The sequence below is a fragment of the Nannobrachium achirus genome, assembly GCF_963921795.1.
Source record: "Nannobrachium achirus genome assembly, chromosome: 19".
NCBI classification, from domain to species: domain Eukaryota; kingdom Metazoa; phylum Chordata; class Actinopteri; order Myctophiformes; family Myctophidae; genus Nannobrachium; species Nannobrachium achirus.
In genome coordinates, this window is record NC_137826.1 from 10,891,257 (window position 1) to 10,904,347 (window position 13,091).

General features: G+C 41.3%; 1 protein-coding gene across 1 annotated transcript; it reads left to right on the forward strand.

The window, feature by feature from the left end:
- Positions 1-2,768: 2,768 nt before the first annotated feature.
- LOC308304449 (calcium/calmodulin-dependent protein kinase type II subunit alpha-like) lies at positions 2,769-4,010 on the forward strand. The gene is made up of 3 exons (XM_080749049.1): positions 2,769-2,860; positions 3,132-3,360; positions 3,794-4,010. Exons 1-3 carry the CDS (start codon positions 2,770-2,772, stop codon positions 3,795-3,797), a joined length of 324 nt encoding a protein of 107 aa, XP_080605175.1. The 5' UTR covers position 2,769; the 3' UTR covers positions 3,798-4,010.
- The last annotated feature ends 9,081 nt before the right edge of the window (positions 4,011-13,091 follow it).

The window sequence follows — 13,091 nt, forward strand, 5'->3', positions numbered from 1 at the left end:
GATATTATCCTAGATAAAGTACTATGTTCTATCCGTCTAAGCCTCGGCTTTCTAGGATCTCCTTTTAGTTGACCTTGTACCAGTGATTTGTACTGTCATGAAACTGTACTTTTTTCTATTGCAAACTTCTAATAAATTCTTCAATCAATCACTCGATAAAGGGATCAATACTGCATTAGATAAATAACCCACATTTACCCAAAACAGCTGATCCACAAGCCCACATGCAGCCTTGTAGATCGGCTGTTTTTAAATTGTTTCCCCCTGACTTAGTCTTTTCTAGGATCACCTTTTAGTTGACCTTGTACCAGTGAACTGTACTGTCAATGACACTGTACCTATGACAGTCCTATATCAATAATTCGTTCATTCATGAATGACTTCCCTGTGGAAATAAGCCAAAAACATTACTGGGATCTCCTTTTAGTTGGGCTTGTACCAAATCATGTTTATTACGTATCTATCTATCTATCTTCCTATCAATTGGTCACATGCATTCACATTGCACTGAACGCACGCACGCACGCACGCACGCACGCTCAGCAGCTGGCTTTTTCTTTTTTTTTTTTTTTTCACAGAGCTCCAGACTCAGACACCGAGGTCTCGGAGGGCACCCAAGCCGGACTGCGTGCTCTGGCAGCGGCCGCGAAGCGGCCGCGGCCCCCTCAACCCACTGGAGCTAGGTAGAGTCTGGTGAAATAAAAACTATCAGTAGGTCCCCATCAACAGATGTCGCTGTAGCCAAGGAATTCCACCTGACCAGGAAGTGCCTCTCTGTGAACGCGTCTCTGTGGCTCTGTCGTCTGTACGTCTTCACTCACACTGGTAATCTTTGCTATAGAGTGTTTGTTCAGTAACAGTGTTAAACGGCTCTATATTGTCACAGGAATCATTCTTGTTTGTTCCGTAACAGTGTTACACTGTGATATGAAAGAATCCACATGAGGGCAGTGTTTCCATTCTCAACTCACTGACTTGAACAGAGCTAGGGCTGAACCCAATGCGACAACGTCCTATTATTTACAAGGGAGTCACATCAATGTCAGCATTTTGTTTTTTTTTACATTAGGGGAATGCTGCTTGTGCTGTATATTCTAGTGGACCTGTCTATTTATTACATTCACTACATTGATTTAGAAATCCGGGGTTTTAAGCAGGGACCCCTTAGCAGAGAGAGATGAAGCAGGGACCCCCACAACCTGTTCATAGATTCCATATAGTTTCATTGTTTGACAGCACAATCGTCAGTGTGTTTTGGATTCATTACATGGCAATTAGTGTTTTCAGATATTTAACCACTTGAACCACTTGAATTCATTCTAATCCAGGATGACAAAACAGATAATAAAGAGGAATCACTCAAGGGCACTCTAAGTCAATGGATTTGAATTCATGTATTCAACGTGATGTTTTGAATCATGACTTGTTTGTTTCTTTCTCTGTTCTTTAACTTTTTTTTTTCATGAAACTACAAATGATGTGAGTTTGTACAAATTGCACCCACTTTGACAATAAAGTTTAATCTTAATCTGATGCTGGGAAATCGAATGCTTGTGTTTTATTTTTATTTTGTATGAATCCTTTATTTTTAAAGCAACTAATAGAAGAATATGAGCATGGCCTTTATTTGCCAAGACGATTAACCCATTTAGGCCTGAACACATTATGACGCCTTATTTTATGCTTTAAATATTAAAAAATAGCAGATATACAAGCTCACAGCGTGGCACCGAGTGCCGCGCTGCGAGCTTGTAGATCTGCTATTTTTGAAAAATCGTGAAAATTAGAATTTTGACCCCGATTCTATAAGTGTCTTTTGAATACTTCTAAGGTTTTTGGAGAAAACCTATGTTTCTATGTCAGCAATCTGGCCAGCCATCGTCAAAGAAAAGGTCCTTTTCACATGGAGTAAAAAGTAGAAAAAATATTCACAATATACAAAGTAACTACAAATGGAAGTTTTCAAATAATTGTAGTGGAGTAAAAAGTACAATAATGGAATATGGAATATGTTGAGCATGATGTACTGTAGGCCTATTGGTCATCATTGAGGTCAGCTTGGGATGTGTGTGTGTGTGTGTGTGTGTGTGTGTGTGTGTGTGTGTGTGTGTGTGTGTGTGTGTGTGTGTGTGTGTGTGTGTGTGTATTGTATTATTATCTCCCAAAGCGGCGTCTTTTTTGAGCTGTGCCAGCCGCGTCATCACTTGACCGAGTGTGTATGTACAGTATATATGAGTACGGTGTATGTCTGTATGTATGAGGGCGGACTCAACAGCTGCAATATCGCTGGGTGACCAAGTGGCACTCTTTGTGTGTGTTTGTGTGTGTGTGTGTGTGTGTGTGTGTGTGTGTGTGTGTGTGTGTGTGTGTGTGTGTGTGTGTGTGTGTGTGTGTGTGTGTGTGTGTGTGTGTGTGTGACCCATGTCCTTCCACTCAGTAAAAGTAAGCCATTTACCATGAGAGGGAGTGGGTTGTTGGCTGATTTATCACTGTTTTGAAACAGTGGTAAATCAGCCAACAACCCACGACCCTCAAATGGTAAATTGCTTTCTACCACTTCTACCATATAAATGAAAGAAAACACAGTTGTAACTTGCAATGTTACAACTGCAACACAACAGTGGGCGGGGTCCATGAGCCAACTCAAGGTTGTTGACTGATTTACCACTGTTTTAAGCCAATCAGAATCCAGTATCTGAACATCTGACCACAAAAAGTGGTAGAATGTTTGTTACAATAAACTAAACCCATGTACTTCCACTCAGTAAAATGTGTGATCCAGCTGTGACTGCATTCGAACCTGAAGCCCTGGGGAACCTGGTGGAGGGCCTGGACTTCCATCGCTTCTACTTTGAAAACCGTAAGAACCAAAGCGCACATTTATGTGTTTGCCCATTTTTATCCAACTCGAAATGCATAAATGTGTGCATAAATTAAGCTGTAGAAATGGGTGTTAATAGGTGTTAAAGAGTTCATTTCATGTGACCTTTGTCTGTCCGTAGTAACAGCACTATATGGTGCGAGCAGAGTGGTTATTAACCTGTATTATAGCTGATAATGAATGTTTTCAGCTGGACATGATTTTTCTTCCTTCCTTACTTTCTTCCTCCTCCTCTGCTGCCTCTCTTCAGTGTGGTCAAAGAACAGCAAGCCCGTCCACACCACCATCCTGAACCCTCACATCCACCTGGTGGGCGAGGACGCGGCCTGCATCGCCTACATCAGAGTCACCCAGTACATCGACACCAACGGACTGCCCAGGACGGCCCAGTCAGAGGAGACCAGGGTGTGGCATCGCAGGGACGGCAAGTGGCAGATCGTCCACTTTCACCGCTCGGGATCCGCCTCCGCTCTGAGCAAGTAAGGAGGGAATGGAGCGGACGCACACGCATGCACACACACACACGCGCACGCACACGCACACGCACACACACACACACACACACACACACACACACACACACACACACACACACACAGCATCATTACAAAACACAAATAATCTAAGACAAAAGATTACAACAAAGAAAATATCATAAATGCAAGAATGAGGAAAAAAACGACTTAAAATAGTGAAAATAGCCGATCTACAAGCACACAACGCCTCGCATCGTGAGGCGTTGTGTGCTTGTAGATCGGCTACTTTCACTACTTTTGTGCGACACTCTTGTATGATGAAGTAGGCAGTAGGGCTTTCATTTACAAAGAAATGTACACATTTGAAACTTGGAGATACAAGGTTTCTGTCTGACAGTGACGTTTATGTTCCCATGTCTCTCTTCCTCTCCACCAGCTGAGAACTCCAGAGTGGAGGGACCTTCGAGGGGGGAGCCTGTTTCCCTGACAACTGATTATCTGACAGTGGCCCAACCGACTGACCAGTCAACGGGGTTTGGGGGAGTTTTTGCTTGTTTTTTGGCAGCGGGCGGGTGAAGGCCGGCACCCCTCCCTCCAAAAGTGAAAGTGGAGTTGACTGAGTATCCAACCAACCAATAAACCCCTCTCTTTGCTTTTTTTCCCCCTTTTATTTTAAGTCTCTGATTGGTCACTTGCTTGGACGATAGATATTCATGTCAATGTTTTCAAATCATATTGGCGCTGCATATTACACCATACTATACTGCATATTATAACATACACTCATAATGATACTATCATAATTATTGACAAATAATGTATGATCCATAAATGAAAGTTATATTTAAATCCATGCTGTTTTTTAAGGATAGCTTGAAACTATTTATACAGAACATTGTTTTAATATTTATTTGGAATGTCAAAGGAGTGTGGTTAACTGAAAATAATGCACACTCTCCGGCCAATCAGAATCAAGTACTGTAGGCTACTCTTAGTGGCCATGGAATAAATAATATCGATAATATGATATGATTATGTCTGCCCATCATACAGTACGTACTGTAGCCTACTGTGTGGTGTGCAGTCACAACATCTGGGATTGGTGTTATATTACAAAAATAACTGATGTTTATGGATAGGGAAACTGTGCATTAAAGGGGTAGTTCACCCCCAAAATAACTTTTTTTTCCTATTGATTACTCACACCATGGAGACTTGAGTTCAATGATATTTGTTGGTATTTGTCGCATTCCTAAGACAATAATTTGATTATAGTACCCCCATTGATTCCAGATGATTCCGGATGGGGACCCAAATGCATTTGGGTCCCCACCAGGAATCAATGGGGTAAATTTACTATAATACATTTTTTGTGTTGCGACAAATACAAAAAAATATTATATAACTCAAGTATCCATGGTGTGAGTAATCAATAGAAAGAAAGTCATTTGGGGGGTGAACTACTCCTTGAAGATGACTGAGATCCCTTGGTCTCGGTTGGGATAAGACTCAGGATATTGTAACAGCACTTTTCCTGTGTCTATTTTTTAAGTAGGGTTTAAGTGGTTTAACAATTAGTTAACATAGAAAAATGTTAAGCGTGAGGGCCATATCTTTTTTAATCAAATCTGCAAAAAGTGCCAACTCCCCTTTGTGTTCTTCCATTGATAATAACACTTGGTCCAGTTCTTCCCCCATTCGACAGTACATGTCCTCCTACACAGAGAATATGGAGACTGAGTGCTAGTTCTATCACATTCAGATCTATCCTACATGTATCGTAATGGAATGGAGACAGAAACGTTGTTCCTATTGTCCTATTTAACACCACAAGTGTCTCTTTTTCCATTTGTCCTATTTCCTACCTCCTTCTGCCTACCTCCTTTATATCAGAGGTGACCACAATCAATTTGACAGACTACTTCAAGGTGGCTGCTGTTGTAGGCTAATTCATTTAAAATCATAGTGGATATGCCCCACCACACATAGCTTGAGGAAGTAATTTCTTAAGCAAAATTCCCTGAATAGACATGTCTAAATTCTGTATTTTCAAGTTATGACCATATTGTTCTCCACAATCAGGGAACAACGTTATAGATTCGGTTCCTACGGTTAGGTTCCAGAGGTTGGGTTCCTAAGGATTGGCTGCTATGGGCTTTCAAGTAACACCCATGAAAAATGCAATATACTGCAGGTACTTCAGCTTTCAGAATAATGGAAAATCAGTAGGCGCTGTGTGTGTGTGTGTGTGTGTGTGTGTGTGTGTGTGTGTGTGTGTGTGTGTGTGTGTGTGTGCGTGCGTGCGTGCGTGCGTGCGTGCGTGCGTGCGTGCGTGCGTGCGTGCGTGCGTGCGTGCGTGCGTGCGTCCGTGCGTGCGTGTGTGTGATGTACTAGTATACGTTCATAATAAGAAGGGCAAAGCCCTCATCCAAAGTGTCATTGGATGACTGCATCAACACATAAAGCAAGGGTGGTTCAGATTATGTATGTACATCTCTACACAGCTCAGCTGTTATTGACCACATGATTAATATGCTACAATCATATAATTGAATATGTTATAGTGGCGTCTAGCTCTCCATCTACATTTGAACCTCAGCCGATGGAAGGCAAAATGCAGTTCTGCCTCTGCACCTAAAGCCTTTCATAAGTACTGAAGCTCCTCTGACCTGTTCTTGAAGCTTTTCTGTTTCCTGGTGGTCTAATGCAGTGGTTCTTAAAGTGGATTCCGGGGACTTTGTGGGTTCCTTTATGGGGGTCTAAATTGACCCATACAAGTCGATAACTCTGACAGTGTACAAATGGAACCAAATGAACCCGTTAGGGTTCATTTGGTTCCATTTGTACACTGTCAGAGTTAAGATGAGACCTTGAATTTTGAAAGTTTGAGAAACACCGGTCTAATTCTATACTATTAACAATTCCATTATTACCGGTAGATTTATTTTTCTTCTAATACTTCCGTAATTGGATGTGCATGGCCGTGACATTTGTTAGCTCTTCTCAACATCACTCCTTTTATTTTCTTTCACAACACTAAGCTCAACTGACAACTATATACTGAGATTGGTCAGAAAATACAGTTTGCTCTTTATTGTTTTGCCAAAAGACTAGGTTTTTGTGAGATGGCAGTGATACACAGTTGTATTACTCTTTACTTCCTCTTAGCTGTTACCTGAAATGTGTTGAGTTTCTTTATTCTGTAGGAAATAGTTTTAGCTTCACTGGTTTTAATGCATGCTGGCTGTTAATCCTGGATATTTGCACTGTGTGTTTGTTTTCCGACACGGTTATCTTGTCATTTTGAAAATTAGCCTGCTAGTTTTCCACCAAATGCCTCGTCCCCTCCCTCTCTTTTATGAAAATCAACTGGTTTATCTTTGCAACAAAAAAACTAAAAAAGATGTCTGTACTGCTAGCGATAAGCCTTCAAATGACTTGATATTCAATAACTTTTACCTACTTTATGTCGGTCTCAGAGGTTTTAAAAACTGTACTACTCTTTTTACTGTCACAAGAATGTAGATCTTTGTAAAGTGAGATTATTATTATTATCATTATTGTTATTATTATATTTGTACTGTATATCAAAAGCTTTCTCACATCCAATCAAACTTCCAGTGCTGACATAGTGTAGAATTAAATTGCTGAGTAGAGAATATATTGTAAATGATTACAGGTATCTTATGTATGGTAATCTATGTGTTCCCTTAGCAAACAGCTGCCTCTGAATGTCTGACCCTGCTTTAACAAACTACTGCCAATGCCCTTTGCTTTTACTTGTTGTTACTCGTGCCATTTGGCACCCCATTCGAGAGAAGGGTTCACTGAACGTATTGGGGTACAAAAAACTAAAACACATCTGCTTCTTACTGTGGACCAGAACTGTACACAGTAAAATCTGGAGTGTTCATTTAACTGTGGGAGTTTGCAAATGGAACCAATCCAAATGGACCTGAAAGGGTTTCGTTTGTACATTCTCAGAGTTACAAATGGTTAAATCAGCACTGATGATTATTTTTGTAATTATTAGTTTTTTCAAGAATGGTCAGGGATACCAAATGGCATCTAGAGAATGTATGGCTGTTTTCTACAGTAGATTAGTTTGTGTTTTATAATGTAACATGTAAAGTTGTAACTTTTGAAACACTAAGTTAACAGTCTGAATATCACTGGGTGTATGTATAGCCTACAGTACACAGTCACTTGAAATATCTGAAATGTAATTGTTAAAGCACTTGGAACTATTTTTGATGTTTTGCTGAAAAAGTCAATGTAACCCGAAATAGATAACACTACTTAGGTTCATTATATAATCATAATCCTATGACGTTATCGCAATCAATTTGTGGATGCAATTAGGGTTGATGTCATATTTGATGTGGTGCTTGATGTTTATAAATGGACTTGAAATAAAACCAGTAGTTGCCATCCAGCCTTCCCGCAAGAAGCATCCAGACAATCCAGAGGCCAGTTCCATTTCTAAATTGGGTAAAAAACTAAAACATGGGTTATTGTCAGCAGGCACGCTGTTGGAGTATAAATAAAGCCATAGTATTGCAGACAATATCAGCAAAGAAACAATACACTGAGTACTAAGTACTGAGGTCTGAACTATCTTGGCCGTTGTTTTATTTGTCCAGCTGAAAAGGTATTGAAACACATGTATTACGGATAATGGAGCAAGAATGCACCAGTTGTCTGGCAACTAATAGCAAAGGTGGTGTCTGTAGTAGTAGGCTATGTGAGTGGGTTGCTTCTTTATCAGTAGGTGGGTACTACCACCAGCAACAGGGTTGTCACCTTGTGGCTAATGATATCTATTTATTTCAGCATGGAATACTTACCATGCAACACCTTGTTCTTTGGGTTCCTTATTTGGGGCAGATTTTCAAAATGTTGTGTGGATAGGTAAATACAGCTGATTTACAGTAGCGCACTGCCCTTTTATATCAAGACGTGTGATGTTTGAAAGCAATTAACACTTAGACTAATTATACTTGGGCACATCAAATAGACTCAACTTTTATTTATTCATTTTTTACTTATGGATATTGTACTGTACTTACCGGACACTCTAATGCTGCATGCCAGGTATGTAATGTGCTGAAGTTTACATGTATGCGTGTGTTTCTGAAAATATTCTTTTGTAAGATAGGTGTAGTTTTTGTAGTAGTTAAATCATATTTATCACTATCTACCTTGTGTATGAAATGTTTATGTAAATAAAATGATAAATTATCAAAAGGCATGGGCTTGGGCTGCATTCTTGCTGATCTAATTGTGTGGGAAGAGTTGTACGCTGGGGTGGATTGTGTCTGATTGTCATCGGCCATAATTATGATGAGAGAGCTTGTGAGCAGACATGACAGACTTCGCTCTGTGTAGAGGAGGGAAAATAGAAGAGGCCCAAGTTAAGTTAGGGGGGTCAAGTGTGACTGGAGGGGGGTCCCAAACCCCACTCTGACACAAACTGACGTGCTATGCTTGTAGATCTGTATTTCTGAATGTCCAAAAGCAAGCCATACGTTATAAAATGTTGCCATAACAAATGTTCACGGTTCAAAAAAAATAGCACACCTACAAGCTCACGGCGCGGCACTGAGTGCTCCGAGAGCGAGATGCACCGCCCTCGCTCGCATACATTTCCAAACCATGCACCGCCCCCAAATTTTTTAAGTCGACTAAGCTCCTCCCCTTCATTTACATACGGTCGTCTGCTTTTTTTACGTGCTGGGAAACCTACCTTAACGCCCTCATTAGCATAATGTATGCAAGCATAATGTATGCGCACCACGCCCACACGCATTTCCAAACCACGCCCCGCCCCCAATTTGCATATGTCGACTAAGCTCCTCCCCTTCATTTACATACGGCCGTCTGCATTTTTTACGCGCTGGGAAACGCCACTTAACAGCCTCATTAGCATAATTTATGCAGACCACACCCACACGCATTTCCAAACCATGCACCGCCCCCAATTTTTTAAAGTCGACTAAGCTCCTCCCCTTCATTTACATAGGGTCGTCTGCTTTTTTTACGCGCTGGGAAACCTACCTTAACGCCCTCATTAGCATAATGTATGCGAGCATAATGTATGCGCACCACACCCACACGCATTTCCAAACCACGCCCCGCCCCCAATTTGCATATGTCGACTAAGCTCCTCCCCTTCATTTACATACGGCCGCCTGCATTTTTTACGCGCTGGGAAACGCCACTTAACAGCCTCATTAGCATAATGTATGCAGACCACACCCACACGCATTTCCAAACCATGCACCGCCCCCAATTTTTTAAAGTCGACTAAGCTCCTCCCCTTCATTTACATACGGTCGTCTGCTTTTTTTACGCGCTGGGAAACCTACCTTAACGCCCTCATTAGCATATTGTATGCGAGCATAATGTATGCGCACCACACCCACACGCATTTCCAAACCACGCCCCGCCCCCAATTTGCATATGTCGACTAAGCTCCTCCCCTTCATTTACATTTACATTTACAAAGAAAGAAAGAAAGAAAGAAAGAAAGAAAGAAAGAAAGAAAGAAAGAAAGAAAGAAAGAATGAATGAATGAAAGAAAGAATTTTCCATTTACGGGGTTCTTAACGAGGAGGCAGTTAATGAATTAATTAATCAATTAAGGAGCACGCACGCACGCACGCACGCACGCACGCACGCACGCATGCACACTTTCTTTGTTTATTTATTTATTTATTTATTCATGATTGTGTTCGTTCATTCATTATATATTTATTTATTTATTTATTTAAATACTCTGTTGCTAGTGTTGCTAGGGGCGGAAATAAATAAATAATTACATAAATAATCAGTCTCGGAAACAGTCGGGAAATAAATAAATAATCAGTTTCGGAAACATAGTCGGGAAATAAATAAATACATAAATAAAAAAATAAATAAACCAGTAAGACTCCCTAATATAAACTGCGTAGCGATTTGCGTGATTTTAGGGCAAAATCTGTAGGAGTAGTGACAGCTGGTCGAGGTTTTGATAGTAACTGCGACCTGACGGTCGCAATCATTCATTTGTCAGCCTCGACAGTTTATATACAAGAATACAGCGACCCAAACAGTTACAGACCTATCTGACACAATGACAACAATCTGTACACAATAGACAACAGTATGCACACACATCACATCTTATGCAACCAAATTACGCACGGTGACGGCGCAGCCGCGCGCACACACACACACACACACACACACACACACACACACACACACACACACACACACACACAATTATTCTGTTGATACAGGCTTTCAGCTGCGCGATAGAGAGGAGAAGTCCAAACAGTTGAGTTCAGGCAATAATACTCACAGATGAAGTGTTCCACTTCCAGAATCAGAAAGTATCCGTGATGATGATAATGTCATTGTATAGTTTCCTCGCTGGCGTAATTGTCCAATGTCGACGTCATGATTAATGCCTTTGTTTGCTTGTGCATCGCTGCCTGTCTCATTTGAAAGTGTCTGTGGTATATTTTAGTTGATACAAATTTAAGGTTTTGAAAGTGCGCGGTCCACTGCAGCCATCATCACTACACTTCTCACTAAACGTAAACAAAACAACATTGTCTGTCTGTGAATGCTCTTCCTGTTGTCCTTCACAATAAAGTGTCCCCCTTTACTTCTTCCCAATGCGTGACATTTTACTCAGAAAAATAGGTGTAACAGAGGCAGCGCGATGACGGTCAGGCAGATTGACGTTCATTTGGACTGAGACTGACTGTCAGTCGGAGGCTGACGGCCGGGCCCCCGCGGTTCATATATTATATAATTTGCAAAATACCCAGCGTAGCATTTGGGAAGGCACAGCCTACCCTGGCCTTATTAACCCGCCGCCCATGACTTCCCTGTGGAAATAAGCCAAAAACATTACTGGGATCTCCTTTTAGTTGAGCTTGTACCAAATCATGTTTATTACGTATCTATCTATCTTCCTATCAATTCGTCACATGCATTCACATTGCACTGCACGCACGCACGCACGCACGCACGCACGCCCAGGTCAGCTCAGCAGATGTTCACAATCACAACACCAGAGGCAGCTCCACTAATCATCATAGATTTAACACTAAACAAGGCTCTAACTCGTTCTCCTGCTACACCATCAACATGTGGAACGCCCTTCCACAAGCCCTAAAGGAGAGCAAATCCCTAGCCTCCTTCAAAATTGGTATGAAAAGTCACCTTCAGACAGCTGCTACCCGTGACTTGTAAATAGACTAAGCCCTCATGCTCCCCCCCCCCCCCCCCCCCCCTTTTCTCTTTTTTGTTTTTGATGTTATGCTTTTGAAACTGATATTATCCTAGATAAAGTACTATGTTCTATCCGTCTAAGCCTCGGCTTTCTAGGATCTCCTTTTAGTTGACCTTGTACCAGTGATTTGTACTGTCATGAAACTGTACTTTTTTCTATTGCAAACTTCTAATAAATTCTTCAATCAATCACTCGATAAAGGGATCAATACTGCATTAGATAAATAACCCACATTTACCCAAAACAGCTGATCCACAAGCCCACATGCAGCCTTGTAGATCGGCTGTTTTTAAATTGTTTCCCCCTGACTTAGTCTTTTCTAGGATCACCTTTTAGTTGACCTTGTACCAGTGAACTGTACTGTCAATGACACTGTACCTATGACAGTCCTATATCAATAATTCGTTCATTCATGAATGACTTCCCTGTGGAAATAAGCCAAAAACATTACTGGGATCTCCTTTTAGTTGGGCTTGTACCAAATCATGTTTATTACGTATCTATCTATCTATCTTCCTATCAATTGGTCACATGCATTCACATTGCACTGAACGCACGCACGCACGCACGCACGCACGCTCAGCAGCTGGCTTTTTCTTTTTTTTTTTTTTTTCACAGAGCTCCAGACTCAGACACCGAGGTCTCGGAGGGCACCCAAGCCGGACTGCGTGCTCTGGCAGCGGCCGCGAAGCGGCCGCGGCCCCCTCAACCCACTGGAGCTAGGTAGAGTCTGGTGAAATAAAAACTATCAGTAGGTCCCCATCAACAGATGTCGCTGTAGCCAAGGAATTCCACCTGACCAGGAAGTGCCTCTCTGTGAACGCGTCTCTGTGGCTCTGTCGTCTGTACGTCTTCACTCACACTGGTAATCTTTGCTATAGAGTGTTTGTTCAGTAACAGTGTTAAACGGCTCTATATTGTCACAGGAATCATTCTTGTTTGTTCCGTAACAGTGTTACACTGTGATATGAAAGAATCCACATGAGGGCAGTGTTTCCATTCTCAACTCACTGACTTGAACAGAGCTAGGGCTGAACCCAATGCGACAACGTCCTATTATTTACAAGGGAGTCACATCAATGTCAGCATTTTGTTTTTTTTTACATTAGGGGAATGCTGCTTGTGCTGTATATTCTAGTGGACCTGTCTATTTATTACATTCACTACATTGATTTAGAAATCCGGGGTTTTAAGCAGGGACCCCTTAGCAGAGAGAGATGAAGCAGGGACCCCCACAACCTGTTCATAGATTCCATATAGTTTCATTGTTTGACAGCACAATCGTCAGTGTGTTTTGGATTCATTACATGGCAATTAGTGTTTTCAGATATTTAACCACTTGAACCACTTGAATTCATTCTAATCCAGGATGACAAAACAGATAATAAAGAGGAATCACTCAAGGGCACTCTAAGTCAATGGATTTGAATTCATGTATTCAACGTGA